This window comes from Bidens hawaiensis, unplaced genomic scaffold, assembly GCF_021521415.1.
Source record: "Bidens hawaiensis isolate Kalapana, Puna unplaced genomic scaffold, B.hawaiensis_p1.1 tig00031429_1, whole genome shotgun sequence".
Classification (NCBI taxonomy): domain Eukaryota; kingdom Viridiplantae; phylum Streptophyta; class Magnoliopsida; order Asterales; family Asteraceae; genus Bidens; species Bidens hawaiensis.
The window spans coordinates 86,500-109,226 of NW_027495286.1; the positions used below are offsets into that span (position 1 = coordinate 86,500).

General features: G+C 35.7%; 1 protein-coding gene across 1 annotated transcript; it reads right to left on the reverse strand.

Annotated features, from left to right (window-relative positions):
- Positions 1 to 1,036: 1,036 nt before the first annotated feature.
- Positions 1,037 to 2,422, reverse strand: LOC143582056 (F-box protein At1g52495-like). Its single transcript, XM_077064706.1, has one exon. The coding sequence runs from the start codon at positions 2,420 to 2,422 to the stop codon at positions 1,037 to 1,039; it is 1,386 nt and encodes a 461-aa protein (XP_076920821.1).
- Between the last annotated feature and the right edge of the window lie 20,305 nt (positions 2,423 to 22,727).

The window sequence follows — 22,727 nt, forward strand, 5'->3', positions numbered from 1 at the left end:
AGTTTGATCGAATCAGTGGAAAAGGATAAACATGTTGACCCGGAGGCGAAGGTCAACTCAAAGTTGCAAAACGCTTCACATGAAAAAGCAGTTGATAGTGTTAGTGTAGTTCCAGCTAGTAGCAAAGAGGTAGTATTAGAAATCCATGTTCAAAACGAGCCCAAAAAACGTCCATTTATTGACCTTTCAGACTATGTTGACTTAAAGGGCACAAGTCAAACAAACACATGGCATGATGTGAGTGGTCGGACGGTGAAAGAAGAGGGAAACTCTAACAAGAAGCTAAAAAGTGATTTATATGGGCAGAATAGTAATTTAGATATCGAGAAGGCTGACGCAGGAAACAAGAGTAACGGTGAAAGATACTTCTTTGCCGTAGAAAAAAAGACCCCGAAAAAGCCCGTGTTTGAATCGGATTTAAATGAAGATATTACATGTTTAGTCGAAGAAGAGAACGATGACGATATGATAGTGGAGAAGAAAAATGACAATGATGACGTGGCATCTTCTTTATCACTCTCGCTTGCGTTTTCACCGCTAGATAAGGCTGCTGACGAGGATAAGAGAGCGAACGGTAAGTGGCAATCGGGTACTTCTAGATATGGTAGATAAGTAGCAAACGATGACGAACGATATAGTTACATATATGATACACAGGGGTTTGTGAATAATGGTTTCTTGGCAGCCCTTTTGGAAAGGACTTTATAGATGTTTTTGTGGTTTGTTTGTTAATCAAAAAAAAAATAATAATAATAAAAAATAATATGTTTGAATAATCATAATTTACAGATTTTTTTTTTATCAAGAAACATCAAGCTTTTAAGTTTTAACATTAAGATCAGAAAGAAGCCAACATCCTAACCATGGTACTTTAGAAAGAATAAAAGATAACAAAATCATCTACATCAACTGCATCCAACTTTTCACTAAACTTATTTGATATGCGTGTAATTTAGCTTCATAGTTTGCTTGCTAAAAAAAGTCGATTGTTTTAAGATCCATACTTGTCAATCGTCCGGCCTGTCAAAATAAAAATCTAGTGATCTAGCAAAAGTAGTGTTTCCATGTACGAACAAGCATAGTAATTCATTTGCGGCCCAGAAATCCCAATATAACTCATATGTTCAGAGTGTAGTTCATCTATAGCGACATCATGCATATTATTAATATGAGTAGAGGTTTCAAATATAGGTTCTGTAGGAAGTGGGTCACAAGGTTCATCATTCTTTCTAAATCCAAGTAGCGCTCGTATTGATGTATCTGGTTTATTTACGGTGAGTATCTTTGTAAGGGACTTTGGAACACGATGCTCCATCATCATCCATACATTGTAAACACGTTTAACTTGATCTTCCTCAACTATAATAAGAGACTCTTTTAGCTTAGATATAGCCACATTGTGGGATTTAGCCCGGGTTAAATTATCTGCGGGGAGTGATATTTCTATAAATCTCTCACTCGCCATATCAAATGACACAATCAGATTATGCCCTATATTTTCTACCATGTTAACATTTGCACAATCAACAGCAAACCAATAAATAATCTCATCTATACCTACATGTCTCCACCCCAATAAAATCGAGTTGCGCGGCTGATTGATAGTAGGTATACTTCTCCAAGCCCTTAAGCTTAATGCATAAACCTCAACTTCCCATGGAGTGCAACTCATAATGTCTCCCAAGTTTGTGAAAAGTCTATAGCTAACCTTGACAAGCATAGGATCGCTACTGCGATGGAAAACCCCAAAACCAAATCTCGTTTCATAACATTCCCGATGTAACACATCAATAGCAACTGATTTTCTAATAGATGGATTCCAAACAATCACCTTCATGTATATTCCAGACTTACATATAGCGTAACCATACACCCAGAACAAGCCTTGAGAGCTACCTATTATATTTGGTGATATAAGTCCTCCAGGTACTAGAGTAGTAGTAGTCAGATGCTGCGGGAAGGGCTCAAGCTCATCATCAACAATGCAAACATACTTTGTTTCAAGGTTTTCAGGTGCAGGGTGACATACTAATAAACGATGTTGGCGAGCGCGGTTGATGCTATAGTAAAAAACAAATTTAGAACTATCAATCAGGGACTTCCATTCTTTAGAAACCGATCTGAACCGCAACAGCGATTTGGTTGGAAGCCATCTCATTATTTCTGCTTTGATTGCAAAAGGTATGTAGCTAGCTTGCACGGGTGGTACTTGTCGGGATTTCCTGAGGTATCTAATAACCGTGCTTCTGTTCGCTTCTGACACACCTCTCCTAACTATTGCCCATTTGTTTTGGAATAATCTTTTTAGGGGGGACAGTTTTACATATTTATGCCAAATCCTTCTATTATTATGTACCGCTGGTACGATTTCGATGTGTTTCGATTCTTCCGAACAAGAGAGGCTTGATGCTTCAGATTCCATTGTACTAATTCCACTTCTTGCTCGCAGTATGTTCTTTATGATCTCGGCTTATGATTCAATTGCCATGTATCTAGCTATTAAGCCTCCAACTTTATGTTTTTGATGTGATCAAAACATCAAAAAGAAAATCTCCGGAATCTTTTTGTTTGGGTACAACAGGGATGTCTATTAATGATTGCTAGCGATCCATGTCGTCCCAGGTGGCAGGCAAGTGAGCAAATTAGGGTTACATTGCAACAATGTAGCAGTACCAAAAAAAAGTCATCCCACTTGAACAAAATCCAAAGCCCAACTAAGCTGGGCCCAATACAACCAGAAACCCAAGAATCTTACAAGTAACCGAGAACCTTGAAAAGTAGCCGAGAACCTTGAAAGTAACCGAGAACTCAATAAATTCACCGAAAACAATCAAGTTTGCCCGAGAACCCAATAAATTGGCCGAAAACTATCAAATCTGCCCGAGAACCTTGAAATCTTTCCGAGAACACTTAAATCTTCCCGAGAACCTTGAAATCTTTCCGAGAACCCAACAAAGTCACCGAGAACTAATAAAAGCTCAAGATATGGTATAATCTTTGAATATATAACTAAATCCCGAGAATAATGGGATTTGAATTAAACTCAAGATTTACCAAAATCTATTCCAAAAACTCTCACCAGCCGAATAAGGAATATTCTTGATTTGGTAATCTTAAAGATAGAAGCAAATCCCGAGAATGATGGGATTTGATTTTAATTCAAAGATTAACTCAAATCCTTTCCAGAAAAATCTCAAGAACCCAAAGAACACGAAGAACAATTCTTCAAGATCTAGAAATCTTCAGCCAAAAACACACCCGTGAATCGCCGGTAGGATCCTTGATATCCCCTTTAATCGAGCCTAGAATAGGTCAATAGGCTCTGATACCAATTGTAAGTCCCGAGACAGGATCTTTCAATGTGATACCAAATAACTTAATGATCAGGCGGAAACTAATGACCAAGCCGATTCTACAAAGCCAACACAAACACAAAACAAAACACAAGAATAAGCTTCAAAACACACGTATATTGATACATCGGGTGCTTAAGCCCTTTACAAACTTACACGGGTGAAAGACAAACTTAAACGAACCCCCCTACAATAGTAAACACATATCCTATGTATAGACTACCAACTAGGCCCAAGACAAACTAAAGCCCACCGAAATCAAGAGATTTTGGTTTACATATTATAGCCCAACTATGCACAAAAATAAAGCATAAACCATAACTATAGCCCAACACCGGATTTATTAGTAACTATAGGGAGTATATCGGAGAAAGAAGATGTTGTAGGCATGTTTAGTTGAAGTTTTGCACCCTTTTTTATAAGGTTAATTGGAATGTATTGCGTTGATTACTCGTTATTGCAATTTATAATTTTCCAGCGGTTTCTTGTTCTTAATCCAGTCATTAATAGATTAATTACAGCTTTAAACAATGATATAACGGTCTTCGGCCTTGTCTGGAAGTGTGATGATACATTAATTGATTTAAAACGCTCGATTAATAAGATTATGAGACTCGCCGGATAGTTTGGCCGGAGAAGGAGGCCGGAAAAACAGGTAGGTGGTTTGGGGGTTTCATTTTAATATTAATAAAATTTAAATCAGTGTTACACTTTAGCCCCTTAGGCTTTCTAGTTTCTTTTAAATCGAAATTTAAAATATAACTTACATCTTGGACCTTGAACTTTTGAAAGATGTTTAAATGTAATGAAATTATAATACTTGAATAGTTTTCGTAATGATTCCGAATAGTTTGTGATTTGTTTAATCAAAAGAAAAAACCTTAAAATCCCGAGGTTTCGATATTTGAATAGAACGAATAGAAAACGAACGTTAACCGTAAATTATTGAGAATATATTATTAACTTTGAACGTTTAAACATGAATACAATGAAGCGATGAAATAGGTCGATTTAACGAATGCGAATAAAATCCAAATATAAATGAAAATGACGAATACGTGCAATGAAACTTATGATATATATGTATAGGGAGATAATCAAGAGAGAACTTCTTCTTAAAGATATAACTATAGAACTAATAAAGAAGTATTTTTAATTTAATTAAAAAAATATTTTTAAATTTTTTTTCTTTCATCCTTCTTATATGTTGTTATTTTTCACTATAAAAAAATATAAAAATAAAATAAAAATAAAAAAATGATAAAAAAACTCGTTGTAGTGCACATATGCAATACATCGACTTTTTTTTTATTGCATATGTGCACTAGTGTATATTTTGATATGTGCAATAGTGTTGAATAGCATATATGTAATTTTTTATATTGTATTAGTGCAATAGTGTTATATTATATACAAAAATTAAAAAAAAAAACCGGTATAGTGCATATGTGCATTCGTGTTGTATTACGTTTATGCGATAGTATGTATTGTATACAATTATTGTGTTGTATTTGCATATATTGAATATTGTGTATTGTATAATGCAATTGTGTTGTATTTTATGCAATAAAACACTATTGTATACACACAATACACATTAGTGCACATATACACTACATCAACAGTTGTTTTTTTAGGAACAATATCATCTTATTAGAAGGAGGAAAGAAAAAAAATCACAAAATATTTTTCTAAAAAAAGTTAATAATAATTTTTTATTAATTCTCTAGTTCTCTCTAGATCCCACCCCTATATATATATATATATATATTACATAAACAAACCAAAATTTTATAATTGGTCGGGTTTTCGGGTTTGAAAAGTAGCGAATGTTACAACAGAGAGTCTGGTTATACAACACAAGGATGAAGCTCTTCCCGGGTAAGTTGAAAAGTAAGAGGGCGGGCCCGTATTTGATTGCTAGAGTTGGAAATCACAGGCAGTACTAGATATAGGATTTTGATGACCACGTCAGACAAGTGGTGAATGGCTATCAGTTGAAGCCATACTTGGAGAATGGAAGATATTCAAAAATGGACAAGGAACCGGTGAGCTTCATTGTGACCTCACCGGTTTATGAAGACAACTGAGTTTTCAAGGTATTGTCGAGCTGTAGACACGTAATTCAGCGCTGACTGGGAGGCAACCCGGGGTTGTAAGTGTGTTTCCAATTTCTTTTCGGTTTATTGAGTCATATATTGATTTTTGTCTCGAGTTTTGTGCAGCAAATACCAAGTGTGGGGATATGATGTTCAATCAGTTTGTACATAGTTCGATTTGATATTTTAGTTGTTTTAATTGTTTATTTTAGGAACTTTGGTACTTCATACGTATTTATTGCATTTCAGGTCACGGGTACTTAAAGCAGCTAATTTGGACCTGTACGAGCACGAGATGAAGAACCGGGATCACATGAAACAAGATGAAAAACTAATTCAGCTGATGAAGGGACCCATCGCGGTACGCGATGGGTTGGAAGGATGACCATCGCGTATCGCGATGGTGTTTAATGATAATTTAATGCTGACTTTGGTCCATCACGATACACTATGAACCAGTGAGTGACCCATCACGTACCACGATGTGTGGCACAGACAGGAAAGTTAGGTTTTTATTTATATTCCATTATGATGACCCTATTCGACATTAACCACTTTCTAGGCAGTTTCTTGAGCAATAGAAGGTCCTTCCATCAATTCCAATCATTCCAAGATCATTCATATGTTCCATATCATCAAGATTGAAGATCGAGAGATGAAAAATCGCGGCTAATCCCTTCGAGTCATACCCCGGATGTATTATTTTGTAAACTTTCAGTATTTTTCTCATGTACTAGAACAACTGATTTGTAATTATTGTTGGTTAATCTATGAGTATTGATGTTTAGTATTGATGTGCATTTAGTCGGTTTAGGTTTTTGTCGATTAGAACGATTAGTTTGTCGGTTGCTTTAATTATTGCTCGTAGGGTTGTTTTGATTAGTTGATAGCAATGAAGCATACTATTACCCTTAGTTAAGTCACACTGGTAGGGACCGTTTGATAACCAGTCCTGTATGTTAGCGATAGTTGATGCCTACGGTTTAGCTCGTTAAGCAATTAGTTGACCAACGGTAGTTAATCTGTTAAGTTGCTTTAGAATACTGTTAATTGCATACTTTAGTTCCCGAGTGCGATTTGCTTTTGTTTATTGCTTGAATTTTCTCAGTTAATTAATTACTATTAAACTCCTTTCGTTTGCTTGTGTGATCAGCATGATTACTATTACTTCACAATGTTAGGAATCTGTCACATGATACACTGACCATATACTCTTCGTGGTTCGACACACTACTTACCCTAGCTTGCTTAGTTGATTAGGACTTGATTTTATTTGTTTTTTACTAGATAAAGACAGTCTAGCATCAAAATGGTTAGAAACGGCGGGAATGGTATTGGTAAGGTCAGTATACTGAACATGCATAATGACGGGTTGGATTTTTAAGTTTCTAAGAATCATTATTATTATTATTATTATTATTATTATTATTACTATTATTATTATTATTTTAATGATGGTGACGTTTCGAACTTAAACGAGTTATGTGAACTTGATTTAATTTAATAATATTTTCATTAATATATTTAAATTACGAATCCGACGCGTTATTCAGTTATCCACCGACATGCGGTTTATTTTTGTTTGTTGGCACATTTTTCGAGACAACTAATCAATTTGTTTTTGTGTGATCGAGTCAATATGTTGAATGATGTTTGTGTGCTTGGTGTATATATGTCGAGTCTTGTTTGTGTAGTTGGTGTGTGGAGTCGTATGAGATATAATTTGTCAGTTTGAGTGTTAATAGAATGTTTGGTGACCCGCCCATACTCAATATTCATTCTAGTGGGAAAACCTGGACTTATAAACATACACATAGGGTATCCCCAAATTTTTCATTTTTATTTTGATACTTTATTATTATTTTATTATCGGGGGACGATCGCGACCGAAATGCTATACGATCATCGCCACGAGTTATTGTTGACATAATTAGACGTTTTTATTTTGCATATATGTCAGATGAGCTGAAATCTTCACACGCTGCCGGGCACAAGTGGCCGAGGCAGCAGCCGCCGAGTGCCGGACGCCGTGGTCCCGTAGCCGCTCTACGGGGTGCACCGGATGCCCCGCAGTTTGTGGTGCGGCAACCTTGAGTTATCAGGTACGACGGGGTTGAGATACCAATTACTCCTGATACGGTTCAGGAGGATATAGTCAGAGACGGCCTCCAGACCCCCCACATGGTGCTTCATTTCTCACCATTGTCGGAGGAACAGTCTGTGTATTGCCGTATAATGGCGATGCAGCTCCTCCGATACCAGACAGTTAACTGGCCACTGCTTCTTTTAGTAGGCCAAGAGGGACGGGTTCGGGAGTCGTTAAGAGATCGGTGGGCCTCGGTGTGTGACTCGATATAGTACTTCGAGCTCACACGTGAGTTCTATTCCATATTCAGGGGCACGCCCACCGATTTTGCTGAGCCGCAAGCGGTTTCATTTGCCCTGGGTCGCCATATGTTCGAGATGTCTGTATCGTACTTTGATGTGGCCACAAGTTTTTATACCCGTGAGGAGGTGTAGACCCCGGATTTTATCCAGAGTATCCGGGGTTATACGTTCCATGCTTAGTAGGACAGGCAGTTCTGGTTGATTGAGGCCCAGTTGGCTCAGTTTTGAGAAGAGATAGCTAACGGGGCCTACTCTAGTACTGTAGTTGAGTCATGTATTTGGGATCCTGTCAATCGTTATATTCATCGGTTAGTTGCCTGCATCATCGTTAGCCACCACTCTAGCCACGAGAAGGGTAGTAACTTCGATCTTTTATGTATTCTATCTATTATCGGCGGCCGGGAGGCCAACATTGTGATGTTGCTCCTCACGTCATTTGCCCGGAGCCGTAGTTTACAGGGATTATTGGCTCATCTTTCAATGGGCCCATCTATTACTCGTCTAGAAGAGCGCCCGGAAGTCTTCGATCGTTATCCCATAGAGTGTTTTATCCTAGGGATTGCCACGGAGACGTACATGTTGGAGGATTCCCGGAGGGCCGGAATTTGTGACTTACATGATCCACCAGCTTTAGTCCTGGTCCGACGGTGCAGACAGGCACCACCCCCTCTAGGCTCAGACGTTGATATTGCACTTCAGATGGGTGTACCCATACACCGACAGCATGTTCTGATCCCGCATGATGCGGCCCCAGCAACAATATCCATTGAGGCGGCCACCGTAGCAGCCAGCACTACCGGTTACACTTGAGATGATCTATCAGCAGCAGCTGGCCATGATGGCAGAGACACGGGCCCACCTGGCCCACCACGATTATTACTTTCGTATTCTATTTACTCATCTGCAGGTACCTATTCCAGCTGCACTTCAGATACCCGAGTAGCATGCTGGTGATCAGGTAGAGGGTGCTGGTGCTAGTGTTGGAGGTGCAGAGTAGGCAGTCGATCAGCCTGCTGCCGCGGGTGGTGATGTTCAGATTAAGGAGCAGGTTGTGGAGCAGCCAGATGTTGGTGAGGTTGCCCATATGGAGGAATAGGACGGTAGCGGACTACCGGTTACATTTTGGTTTATTTTCCCTTTTATTTTGTTTTTATTATCATGGCCCGTACTAATATAATATTATATTTGGGGAAATCTGTATAGGTAACCAGTTGGATAACATTTGTATATATATCTTTTGATGTTGTCTGCTGTATTTGAATATTTGCATATTTTGTTATATTTAGAACTTTGTGGGTGTTGTTCGCTATAAACCCTCAAGAGAACTCACTCGTCCACCCGGGCTACCAGGGGGTTTAAAGGGCTTGTGCATACGCTACATGCAACCGTGATTCCTACGAAAATGAGTTAGGTCTTTTAACATTTTAACTCATTTAATAAAATTTATTATGAAACTTAACTAATTATGCTCAGTAATAATTTTCAATTAAATAAACTAACACTTCATTTTTGCAAGATTCTTAAAAGACCTATGTCTTACACACGGTGAGAAGCTTGCTTCTACATGTTTTGAGATTTTGCAGATTCAGTTTTAGTCATGGGAGAAGACGAGTTTCACGAAGGTTTGCGAGCCATTTTCAGTATTGCCTTATCAGTCATATCAGGTGATTTCGGTTTCATAATCTATTTTGTTATTTTAGTTTACGTGTTGAGAGTGTAATTTTAGATTTTTGTGTTAGGAGTATTACATTAGAACCCGCTTTTTAAATTGTTAAACAATCACTTTCAACCCCATCCTCTAAATATTCTTTAAACATTTTATATTTTTATCATTGACGACAATGTCAACTTCAAGTGTGGGGATGGGGGAAATTGAAATTTTTAGCCCGATAGTACCTCGAACAGTGTTCAAAAACCAAATTTGTTAACTATTAGTTATTGTTATTAATGCCAAGTTAGAGGTTTCTGGTCATGATTGGTTTTAAGTGACAATTTTTAGCCCGATAGTACATCGAAGAGTGTTCGGAAACCATAGTTGTTAGCTGTTAGCTTCTCGATAGTTTTCCTAACAAATTGTTTAGAAAAGAGAAGTTGAAAAATGTAGTCGTTTAGCCGGGGATAACGAGTCAAGGGGACGGGTAGGCAAGTTTCATATCGACAACCCTTATTTCCAGACATATTGTGAGTTGGCCCCTTATACCTAATACACATACTATATAATAAATATAAAACATGTCTTGTCATTATTTGAGGGAAACCAGTATGTTTTACAGAACTAGAACATGATTGTTATATGCTTATCGAGATCTTAATACCCACACCTGTATGGAGATTAGGAATTTAGAAAACCTGTTCCCGTACATACATTTTCCCATTAAATAAAATTTCTTACCCTACATTATCCCTTAGGAGCCCGTTTAGACCATATTCCTTTTTGTTTGCTAAACCGAACATCACACACCATATCAGCTTTGGCCTTTATTTTATTTTTACCCGTGTAATGAAATCCAGCTCGTTATCGAGTTGTATATAGTCAGAAGAGTGTGTCAATATTTGAATGTCAGAGTTGTAAAGATATGTTCAATGTATTGTTTATTGATGCCTCTAAAAAAAACAAAAAAAGCGAAAAGCCAAAAAGAGTTAATAGTTCGGTTGTATTTAGTTCTAAATAGCAGTTTGCTTGTTTGGTTGTACAACTGGGTTTCATCCGCCTTAGTCACTAAATATGTCAAATCATCACCCAAATCTAAGCCTCATCAAAACACGTAGTTCGAGTCTTTACGTAACCGGTAGGTAATGGATGGAGATATGACTGACCTTACAAGCATATTAAGTTATGATTCATTTGCTATTAGAGGGTAGAGATTTAAACTAACACATCTTTTGCTAGTCCAGATATTAAACCGAGAGGAGTGTTGATAGTGTGAGGGGTATGAACTTGTATGCCTTAACTATAAACAAAGTATACTCGTTTGGGAAACTCTGTTGTTTTTATAGCATCATTAAATATATTTGTGGGTTGTCAATCTCGAAAGTGTCCGTCTGGGAAACTGGGTATGACCTTAAACCTTACTAGTATTAATGGCGATAATTGACATACCAATGACGGAGGTCGATGTTTACTTTAGAGTTTGCTTGAGGGCAAGCAAAAGGTAAGTGTGGGGATGTGATGGTCGGATATTTTGTATGTATGTGTATACGTGTGTATATATATATACATATTAGTGTGTTAATTATGTAGTTTTATTTAGTATATTGTTAGAAATTTGGTACTTCATACGTTCTTTTGTATTTCAGGTCGTTGATCGTTAAAGATGCTAAATTGGATACTTGTACGAGCATGGAATGATATATCCGGAAGACCGGAGTATAAATTGAAGTCTTGAAAAGTGTTAGAAGGATTCGAGAAGAGTTTGGATGAGAAACCTAAAGGCGATACTAAAACTGAACAAGATGAGTTGACAAAAAGCGACCACGAAGTAAAATGAGCATATCCTGGGCTAGAAAATGAGTTACAAAACCTATAATATATGAATTTTGGGTTTCTCAATGAGAGGAATCCAAAAATAATGTTATCTTTGGTTGGGATATGCGACCAAATGAGTATATGGCCATCGCGTATCGTGACAGGCATAAAAAACGGGAAAAAACGGGTTTTGACCTATATCTTCTATTTTACGAACCCTAATCAGTGGGGACGACCTCCGGCCGCTGTTAGGAAATTTTGGGTGAATTATAGGTCTACCAATCACCTCTTGATCAATCCTATTGGCCCTCCTCATCATAATTGAAGACCTATCGATGATGATGCTCGATTAGTATTCTTGAATCATACTCAGGGATGTAAAGTTTGTAACTTTTTAGTTTTCTCATTTATTTAAGAACAACTAATTGTAATTGTCTTTGATTAATCTTTGAGTTTTAATGTCTAATATTGTTATGCGTTCAGTCAGTTTAGGTTTATTTCGACCATAACGATTAGTTTGTCGGTTGCTATGATAATTGCTTATAGGGTTGTTTTGACTAGTTGAATACAATAAAGCATACAAATGCCCTTAGTTGAATCACACTAGCAGTGACTGCTTGATAACCAGTGCCGTGTGTTAGTGATTGTTGGTGCATACGATTTTTCTAGCTAGTCATTCTGTAATTGATCATTGATGGTTAATCTATTATGTTCATATGAGATTACTGTTAATTTGCTTACTTGAACTTCCGGGTGTGATTTGTCTTCAATAACTGTTTGAACTTGCTTAAGTACTTGTTTCGTTTGTTTAGTATTAAATCAATTCCTTTGCTAGTGTGATAAGCATTTTGGTCACTTCATAATTTTAGAAATTAGTTACACGTACACTGACCACATACTCCTCGTGATTCGACACCCTACTTACCCTAGCTTGCTAGGTGATTAGGAACACTGACTTATTTGTTTTTGACTAGATAACGACAGTCTAGCATCAATGTTGTCAGTGGTGGTGAATTGTAGCGGCAGACGGTTTTGGATCACCATGGTGGTTGTTGAGGTTTGGTGATACAGAGATGATGTATAGAAATGTTGGAGAATGAGTTAAATGGTGTAATTGAATGGTGATAGGATGGATTTGAGGGTTAGGGTTTTGAATTTTGAAATTGGGGATTTGAAATCATGAACAAAACCTGGATGTGAAACTATTTTAAAAAGCTGCATATCTTATGACGACTTTATTTGATAGCCTAAAATTAGGAAATGAAGAAGAATGAGAAGGTGGTTGGTGGTGGTTGCGTATGGATGGTGAGGAAGAAGAAGGGTGGGGTGGGGTGGGACCCACTTATGTTATTATTATTATTATTATTATTATTATTATTATAGGATGGTGAGAAGAAATTAAGATTCGTTTTAAAGGGTATTTTCCACATAGGCATGCCAACTCACCCATAAAATGTGCACATCAGCATCTTCACTAACGACGTTAGTAATCTATTAACGAGGAAGTGACAAAAACAAATAGGGTGAAAGTTGAAAGTGATATCAATAAACGAGTGAAAGTTAGGAGTACTAAAAACCAATATCCATTGATTCTTTGGTGTAAAAAATTTTATTTTTCATGAATGATCATATAAGCTCTAATTTCTACGAGTAAAATTATATAGATATTAGATTTTAATAATTCAAACTTTGTCTCATTCGCTGTCGTTAAGCAAAACTTTAAAATGTACCAAAGTAGTCCAAGTTTCGACCTATTGGCTGCCAAAGAGATTTCACTAGACTCAGTTAATTTTTATGATATGGATGATGACGTGTACGATAATGTGGCAAAAATAGTGGCGTGAACTGCTTGTGTGGTAAAAAATTATATTTAAATTAAAATTAAATTTTCTAACGGAAATAAAAGAACCAAACCACTTTTTTTAACAAAAAAATAAACAAAACCGAATACTTTTTAAATGAAAAAAACGAACTGAACCATTTTTTAACAAAAATAAACGAGCTGAACCACTTTTTAACAAAAATAAACGAACCGAACTACTTTTTTTTATCAAAAATAAACGAACTGAGCCACTTTTTTTAACAAAAAAAACTAACCAGACAACTTTTTTAATAAAAATAAACGAACCAAACTACATTTTTAACAAAAGTAAATGAACCAGCCTACTTTTAATAACAAAAATAAACGAATTGAACAACTTTTTTTAACAAAAATAAACGAACGAAACCACCAACACCACCGTTCTGACATGAACCACTTCCGACGCAGAAGGCTTTCTGACCCGGACTCTTTCGACCTGGGTTTATTTTTGTTAAAAAAGTAGTTCGCTAATTTTTTTAATTGGTTTCGTTCGTTTATTTTTGTTAAAAAAAGTGGTTCGTTTCGTTTATTTTTGTTAAAAAAATTAATTTAAATTTTAAAATAATTTTTTACCACATAAGCAATCCATGCCAGTAATTTTGCCACGCTTGTTTTATCAACAAAATTTGCGTTTATATTAAATTTTCATTTATTTACTAACTAATCTATAATATGTGATTGCTACGTTTGTTTTATCAGCTTACGAACAATATTGCCTATGTTTTGAACAATTTTACATATTCATGTGAATTTTTTTATGGTTGATGGTATGCCTGTAAATGAACTTATTGTTTATAAATTGTTTGGTGAGAAGTTTGCTTATTTAATTTACGAATGAACATAGACAAAACATTTGTGTTCATTTCCGTTCATGTTCAATTAGCATTTTAAACATGCGTATTTCCTCATCAATGTTGAATCCACTTTTAAACACTCACCAAGAAAATTAAAATGATGCGTATATATGTGTGTATTAGAGGGGTGCTCACACGATGTGTCGAGAAATATAGACCCTCTTAATAACGTAAGAAGGACACAAAGAAGGATACATTGTAGAGTACGCCGTTTGTACCAGCTATGAGATCTTCTACAAGGGACTATGAATTCAACTATGTGGCAGTTCTTCTGTCTTTGAACTGGGTTCAGTTTATTAGATTCCAAAATGTTCTTAAATAAGGGACCACATATTTTGAGGGGCCAGGCTAACACTAATGTAAAGCAAATTTCAAATTTGTGACTTGCATCATTTATCATCTATTAGATTTACAAGCATATTAAATTATTGATTGGTTCATGTTTATATAGTTCAAAAGGTTCTAAAATGGGGTTCAAATAGTTTGAAAGTCCAAGTAATGAAAAGCAAACTTTAAATTGCGAGCTGAACATATATCATCCGCTAAGTTTACACGCAAGTTAATTTATTAATTAACTAGGTTTTATCTCCTCGTATTACGTGGGTTGTTTTCATTTTTCGTTTATAACATTTATATTTTTTTGGATTTTAATTTTATTTATTGTTAGAAAGTTAATAATATACTTAGGGTTTGGTGATTAAAGAGTTTCATAAATAAATAAGATGTTATAACCCATTTAAAAGCTATCTAGGTTTGGTGAGATCCATGACCCGCTTTTTTTTTAATATAAAATCATTTCTTAATTATAAATAATAATTTTTTTAAATAAAATTAGACATTAATTTTAGTATATCCTTATTTTGTAGTAGGATTTTCATATCAAATATTTGATGAGATTAATTTTTAATATAATGAGATGTTATAACCCGTTTAAGGGTTATCTTGTTTGGTGAGACTCATACCCGTGAATTCGGCTCAAATGCATGAGAAACCTCTATTTATAAATAAAGCAATCTGTTGGCTTTAAAGAATGAAAGAAGCAACCGGAGAGCTTTTAAATGTTTCGCTTATATATATTTAAGATATTATAAGTCAAAGAGACATAACAGGTTTTGTCTAGTGTTAGTTAACCTATTTAGTAATCAAATCTCGGTTTAACACGGATGTAACAACAAACATATAATAGTCACGTTTGTTTTAATGACTTTCAAATACTATTGTCTAAACTTGAAAGTTTGAATATGTTAACGAACCAGGATATAAACAAGTAGAAATGAACTTTTGATTTAAAATACTTGTACAACAGTAAAAATAAGAACAGTACAATACTATATATGCCAAACATGAAATAATAAAGCAGAAATGGAATATTTTTCTCATGCTACTAATTCGATTTGCATATTGATTGTAGGTGAGCCCAAACGGGCTATGCAAGCCCAAAGGTCATCATCACTCGATATTGGTAGGATACCTTTGCGGCCTTTATATTTGATTTGAAACGCCTTCTGATTCAACATCTTGAATCTCTGTCACCTCCTCCCGTAAGTATGATATACCCGACAAAATGGGTAGTGAAAACTTTACCGTATCCTCACGGTAAAAAATTTTATGGTCTTCGTCAAGGGATTTCGTTGACAATTTTTCATCCTATGAACACAAGAATTATATAAATTGTTTTATAAGCCTGAATAATAATGTTATGAACCCAAGATTTATTAATGTAATTTTAAATGACTTAGTTTTGTATTGAGCTATGCCTTCCATTACAATGCAAACACTACTCTTTAATATATTTACAACGAATAAACTTTCAACTTCAAAAGAATAAAATAAAACAGAAATGACATGTAAAGAGATTTGAATCCACAACCAAGAGGTTACTCACCTTAAGTAAGTTGCGAATCTGATTGAGATCTTCAACATAACTTGCTTTTGGGACCACCGTGAGAAGCTCAATGACTCCAAGAAAAATCTGGTCAGCGCCCTCATTAACAAATACCGGCACTACTAACTGTCCCGTACACTGATCTGCTGCCCAAGTTGTCCTTTGATCCGCCACCCTTGTTTGAACTACAAGGCCAGCGAACCACTCCTGATCGGCCTGCCTACTTGGTTCAACGGGAGAACCGTATTCAAGACAACTCCTTCTGTAAATCTCAAGAGCTTTATGGTCTTTAGTTGACCAAAAAGGTTGATCGTTCATAGTGAGAATCCACCACCCATTGCCTAGTGGTATGTATTTCCAGAATAGTAGACATCCTGAGTGCCCTCCAAAATTAAATCCCATAAACATGTTTTCAATCTGGGACTCCATTGTTCAAAGCTAGAAGTGATTTTTAGATTGAACTGGTTCATTTGCATGTGATCTGGTTATATATGATTTCAAAAGGTTCTTAATTGAGGGGTCAAATTTTCTGAGGGTCCACAGCAACAATAATGAGGTGCAAATTCCAAATTTTGAATCTAATCAAGGGGTCAAGTTATCATCCACTAAATTTGCACCTATATTAAAATTTGATTTATTTACTAACTGATACCGGTATAAGATGGATCAACAACAAATATGTAATTGTTATGTTTGTTTTATTAACTTTGGCACAATATATATTGCGTATGTTTGAACAATTTTACATATTCATGTGGATTTTTTTTTATGGTTGATGGTACGCCTGTAAATAAACTGAATGTTTATGAATTGTTCGGTAGGAAGTTCGTTTATTTAATAAATGAAAGAACATGAGTTATGACAAAAAAAAATTGTTCATTTAATGAAACAAGCGAACACGAATACATGATTTGTTCGTTCATTTATATTCATAAACGACCATTTATGTTCATTCAATATTTTAAACATACCTATTTCGTATGTTGGATCCACTTTTAAACACTCACTAAGATAATTAGCATGATAATATATATGTGTGCGTATATTAGAGAGGTGCCTATGTGACGCGTCGAGAGACATAGACCCTATTAATCACGTAAAATGTTTTTTTAATGAAAAACCTTACAGCAATACAGGGATCAAATTAAAGAGAGTAAAATGTTCGAATTTATGGTGTAATACTGTTTCTCAGCTAAACATTTAAAAACGGTTATGAACCGTAGGTTTCAATCATGTTGGAACCAGTTTTTGGGACAATGAGTATTAACTAAAATCGATTTTTGATTAAGAATTCTTGTTTGTTTTTTTGGGGCGACGGGTATTAACTAGAAACTGCTTTAGGCTTCAATTCATTTAAGCCCATTTTTATTATAAAGAAAATGCAAGTAAAAGGTATGGTGTCGAGACAACTTTCTTTAACTCCATAGCTATTTGGAATCGATCAAAAGTAGTCAACTTAAGCCATAATCGGATCTAGTCGGTCCACCCGAGGCAAGTTTGACTTGAAAAACTATAACATAATTCCTATATCTATAATAATAAAGAAGGTTAGATTAAAATACTTTAGTTTTTACTATGCATTTTTTTTATATTGAATTTTAGGAATTTTGTTATAAATATTAGTAAATTTATGATACTTAAATATAAATAACGTCCCAAAAATTAATTTATTTATAATTTACCATGTCTGATTACTCTCCGACTATCAAGTATTCCCGACTCCTGGTCGACCGACGGGGAGCGCCTAGCGACTACTCCAACCATGGTTTAAACCTAGTTAAAAAAACTTTTTACTTAATGTCTAACTTTTTTTTTCGCCTAAAAGCTTTTAAATATTATTAGGAACGGCCCTGACCAACCGTAACAGGAAGCAAAATTCAAATGTGTGTGACGTGCATCATTTATCGTTCATTGGAGTTACAGACGAATTAAATTATTGAATGGTTCATGTGTAACATCCTAAAAATTTTAATGATGAATAAAGGAAGTTATGTTTAGTGATTTCGCGTAATTAATTAATATCGGGTAGGGAGCGGGTCTTGGACGTGGATTAATTGAGATGGGTTAAATGAGAATGGGATTTCAGGGATATAAATACCCCCAAAATCCCAAAATATCTTCATTTTCACCAAACTCCCTAACACCCCAAAACACACACACACACCACACGCATACCGCCGCCGGCCGGCCGAGCCAAGGGAAGAGTCGGGCAGGTCCGAGAGAGAGAGCGATTAGTGTACTAGCAAGTAAACGAGATCCAAACAAGCCCAAAAAGGTATGATTCTTGATCTTTGAAGTTTAAAGATCCAAGCTTTTTTAGTGTATAAGCGACCGAAAATGGTCGGGAAGCGTAGTGGGTGATATTGAACCATAGCAAGGGTGTTAAAATCGCTCAAAATGCTGGAAAGAAACCGAACAGCGGCTGTCTGGGCAACTTCGCCTGCATCTGGGCAACTTCGCCTTCAAAGCGATGAACTTCGCCTGCAAGCTAAGTTCGCCTGATGAACTTCGCCTGCAAGCTAAGTTCGCCTGATGACAACTTCGCCTAAAGCCAAGTTCGCCTGATGACAACTTCGCCTAAAGCCAAGTTCGCCTGATGACAACTTCGCCTAAAGCTAAGTTCGCCTAAGGTTTAACTTCGCCTAAAGCTAAGTTCGCCTAAGGTTTAACTTCGCCTAAAGCTAAGTTCGCCTAAAGCCAAGTTCGATTAGGAAGTAAACTAAAAATCTAATGAAAAATGTGTTAAGACAGTTAATGGAAATAAAATTTTTCCAAGCTGACCTGGCAGCTCGACCCCAGCCAGGGGCTCTGCCCCTTGGACCCTGCTAGGGGCTGCCGCCCCTAGACCCCGCTGCCAGGGGCGCTGCCCCCGGACCCCCGTTCGTTGTGGGTCATATAAAGATAGACATACATTATGAGAAGTGATAGTTAATTGATACGTATACTTGTTATACAGTCAGCCGTGCACAACTGAAGAAAGGAATTACGATTAACGGTGAACGTAACCGTGTTCAGGTGAGTTTCTAGCCCCATTCCTTTTTATGTTTTCGGGGCTGTGTGCATACTTGATGTGTTGTTAATACATTTATCCTAAGTGATAAGTGTATGCCCTATGTGATATATGTGTTATGTAAGAATGATTGCTTGATGGTACGTGAACGATCTTCGGATATTGCACGTACTGTCAGGTTGTAATGCTATGTATAAGGTAAGTATAATATGAATGCTTATGCGTATGAACGTGATAGAGATAATAAAAGAAGGAAATAATGATGTATGGTCGTATGGTTACGAAAAGGGGTACCGAGCCCTAATAATACTCGAGGTATGATGTATGGTTGTATGGTTACGAAAAGGGTACCGAGCCCTAATAATACTCGAGGTATGATGTATGGTTGTATGGTTACGAAAAGGGTACCGAGCCCTAAAAATACTCGGGGTATAATGTATGGAACGAAGAGGGAATCGAACCCTACTAATATTCGAAAACTAGGGACCAGACCCTTATAATATCTGTGATGTTAGGGACCAGACCCTTATAATATCTGTGATGTTAGGGAATCGAACCCTTCTAATATTCGAAACTAGGGACCAGACCCTTATAATATCTATGATGGTAGGGACCAGACCCTTATAATATCTGTGATGTTAGGGAATCGAACCCTTCTAATATTCGAAAACTAGGGACCAGACCCTTATAATATCTGTGAGGTTATAGGGCGAAAGGCTCTTTAAAACGTATGATTATGTATGTAAAGAAAGTATGAAGGTAAAAATGAAAGTAAAAGCACTTAAGTGTGTATGAAAGAAAGTTAAGAGGTTAAGTATGAAGTGTAAAGAATGTATTGTATGATTATGTGATTAACTAGAACTCACTCAGCGTAGCTGACTTTTAGTATGCACGCAGGTGAGTAGGATGAGACAGCTGGCTTGAGCGGGGACACATGGCAGAAGAATAAGAGCCTGGCATCTGAAGACTTACGATGTTTTAATTTTAATGTTTTAATGTGAAAGACAAAGGACGTTTTGAGACAAGTTATGAAATATTGTAATGTTTTATGAAAGTTTTATATTCCGCGTAAATGTTTTAATTAACTCTGATATTTAGAACTGTGTTTATGAGTAAATCAACACGAAAATAGGGTTACCGGTAACGGGGCCTTACATTATGTTTATATAGTCCAAAAGGTTATTAAATGAGGGTTCAAATTGTTTGAAGGTCCTAGTAATGGAAAGCAAATTGCAAATGCGTGACGTGCATCATTTATCGTCCATTAGATTTACAGACATATTAAATTATTGGTTGGTTCATGTTTATACAGTTCAAAAGGACCTTAAATGAGGGTTCAAATAGTTTGGAAGTCCAAGTAACGGAAAGCAAATTTCAAATGTGTGTGACGTGTATCATTTATCGTCTATTAGATTTACAGACAATTAAATTATTGGATTGGTCATGTTAATACAGTTCAAATGGTTCTTAAGTGAGGGTTCAAATAGCTTGAAAGCCCAAGTAATGGAAAGCAAATTTCAAGTTTACACACATTAACACACACGTTAATTATTGATTCATATACAAAATAACATGGTATAATAGGGAAAAGTAAATATGAGGCTGCTAAGCACCTAGTCTTACATGTGAAACCATCAAAACTACGTAGTTTTGGTTAAAAAGTTTCTAAAAATACTGATTTTATTATTTCCTTAATTCTTTTTCATCTCCATGAGTTTATTAAATTTAGAGTAAGCCTGATTCTTAATTTATCATCATCCATGAAAACAATTAAAAATAAAACTCTCTATTAATACCGAAGAAATTGAATTCTCATGTCACAAAACTATTCTTGTTTTTCAAGTGAATTAGTTTCAACTGTTTTCCAATATGAATGAAGGAGGTGAAAGTTATTTTCAAAGCACTCCTATCTTGCTAATATATTATATATTTAATCATATCGTCTTCATCTTCTTGACAAATTAATTTTGGGCTTTACTTTTAAATGCTTTCATCTACAATGACGAATTATGAGTTTTAGAAACTTTTTAACCAAAACTACGTGGTTTTGATGGTTTTATATGTAAGGTTAGGTGCTTAACAGTCCCATATTCATTTTCCCCATAATAAAATTGTTGGTTTAACATGGATGATAATAACTTTCACAAGTTTACGTATACATTTTAATTTTTTGTGTGGTTAATATTAATGATACCAAGCGAATTTGTTCGGATATCAATATTTTTAACTTTAACTCGGACTTAATGAACCTTAACTTTGATAATGACAAGTTGACAACAATTATTGTTAAAAGACAACATCCAACAAACCATATACACATGTGGCAGCACGCTCGCATTGATAACCCAAACAGAAGAAGAGAGATGTTGATAGTAAATTAACTTCCCATTACTGAAATGCAAACAATGGTATGTTATTTTGTAATATGTCTTGCACGATTGCTTTAGATGTCAAGCACGAATGTGGTCATAACGGGAAGTGTTTTTAAGGCATGCATATAGATTGATGTTAATAGTTAATTGCAACTAGCTATTGTCATTAGCTGCTTAATAGACTTTGGTGTTTTCTATTAGGATTGTAAGAATGGCTGGTGCAAGATGTGGTAAGTGTGGGGTTCACACTGGACGCCAAGGTAGGCTAAGAGTCAAGCAGGGACCTACGGAAAAGGTGCATGATAGCACAATGAATGAAAACAGTAAGACTATATATGCTTCTAATCCTCGCTAAAGTAACGAAGGACGCAAAGAAGGATACATTGTAGAGTACGCCGTTTATACTGGCTATGAGATCTTCTACTGGGGACTATGAGTTCAAGTGCATGGCACTTCTTCTGTCTTTGAACTGGGTTCATGTGTATTTAGATCTCCAAAAAGTTTTTAGTTAAGGGGTCAAATATTTTGAGGGCCCAGGCTAACACTAATGGGTAACAAATTCCAAATTTGTGACTTGCATCATTTATCGTCCGTTAGATTTACAAACAAATTATTAGATTATTGATTGGTTTATGTTCTTATACAATCCAAAAGATACTAAATGAGGGTTCAAATAGTTTTAAAGTCCAAGTAATGGAAAGCAAATTTCAAATTGTGAGTTTAAGATTATCATCCGGTCTTCTTTTCTCGTACCTGTTCATCTACTGTTAGCGTGCTTATGTGCCCTCATGAGACATACACATAAATTTTTATAGACGTTACGCGTACACTAATTTAGAAAGAAAAAGATCCACTAAAAGTACAATAGAGCTAACAACGAACAAAAAAATAAACATTAAACCAAGTTTGAATATGTTAATGGGATAAAAACAAGTAGAAATGAACTTTTGATTTAAAATACATATACAACAGTAAAAATAAAAATACTACAATACTATATATGCCAAACATGAAATAATAAAACAGACATGGAATATTTTTCTCATGCCACTAATTCGATTTGCATTTTGATTGTAGGTGAGCCCGAACGCGCTATGCAAGCCCGAAGGTCATCGTCACTCGATATTGGAATACCTTTGCGGCCTTTATATTTAATTTGAAACGCTTTCTGATTCAACATCTAGAATCTCTTTGTCACCTCTTCCCTTAAGTATAATATACCTGACGAAATGGGTAGTGGAAACTTTACCGTATCCTCACGGTAAGAAACTTTTATTGTCTTCGTCAAGGGTTTTGTTGACAATTTTTCATCCTACGAACACAAGAATTATATAATTATTGGTTTTATTGACCTGAAAAATAATTTTATGACCTCAAGATTTATTAATGTAATAATTTTTAAACGATGTAATTTTGCTATTAAGCTAGCAGCACAGCTA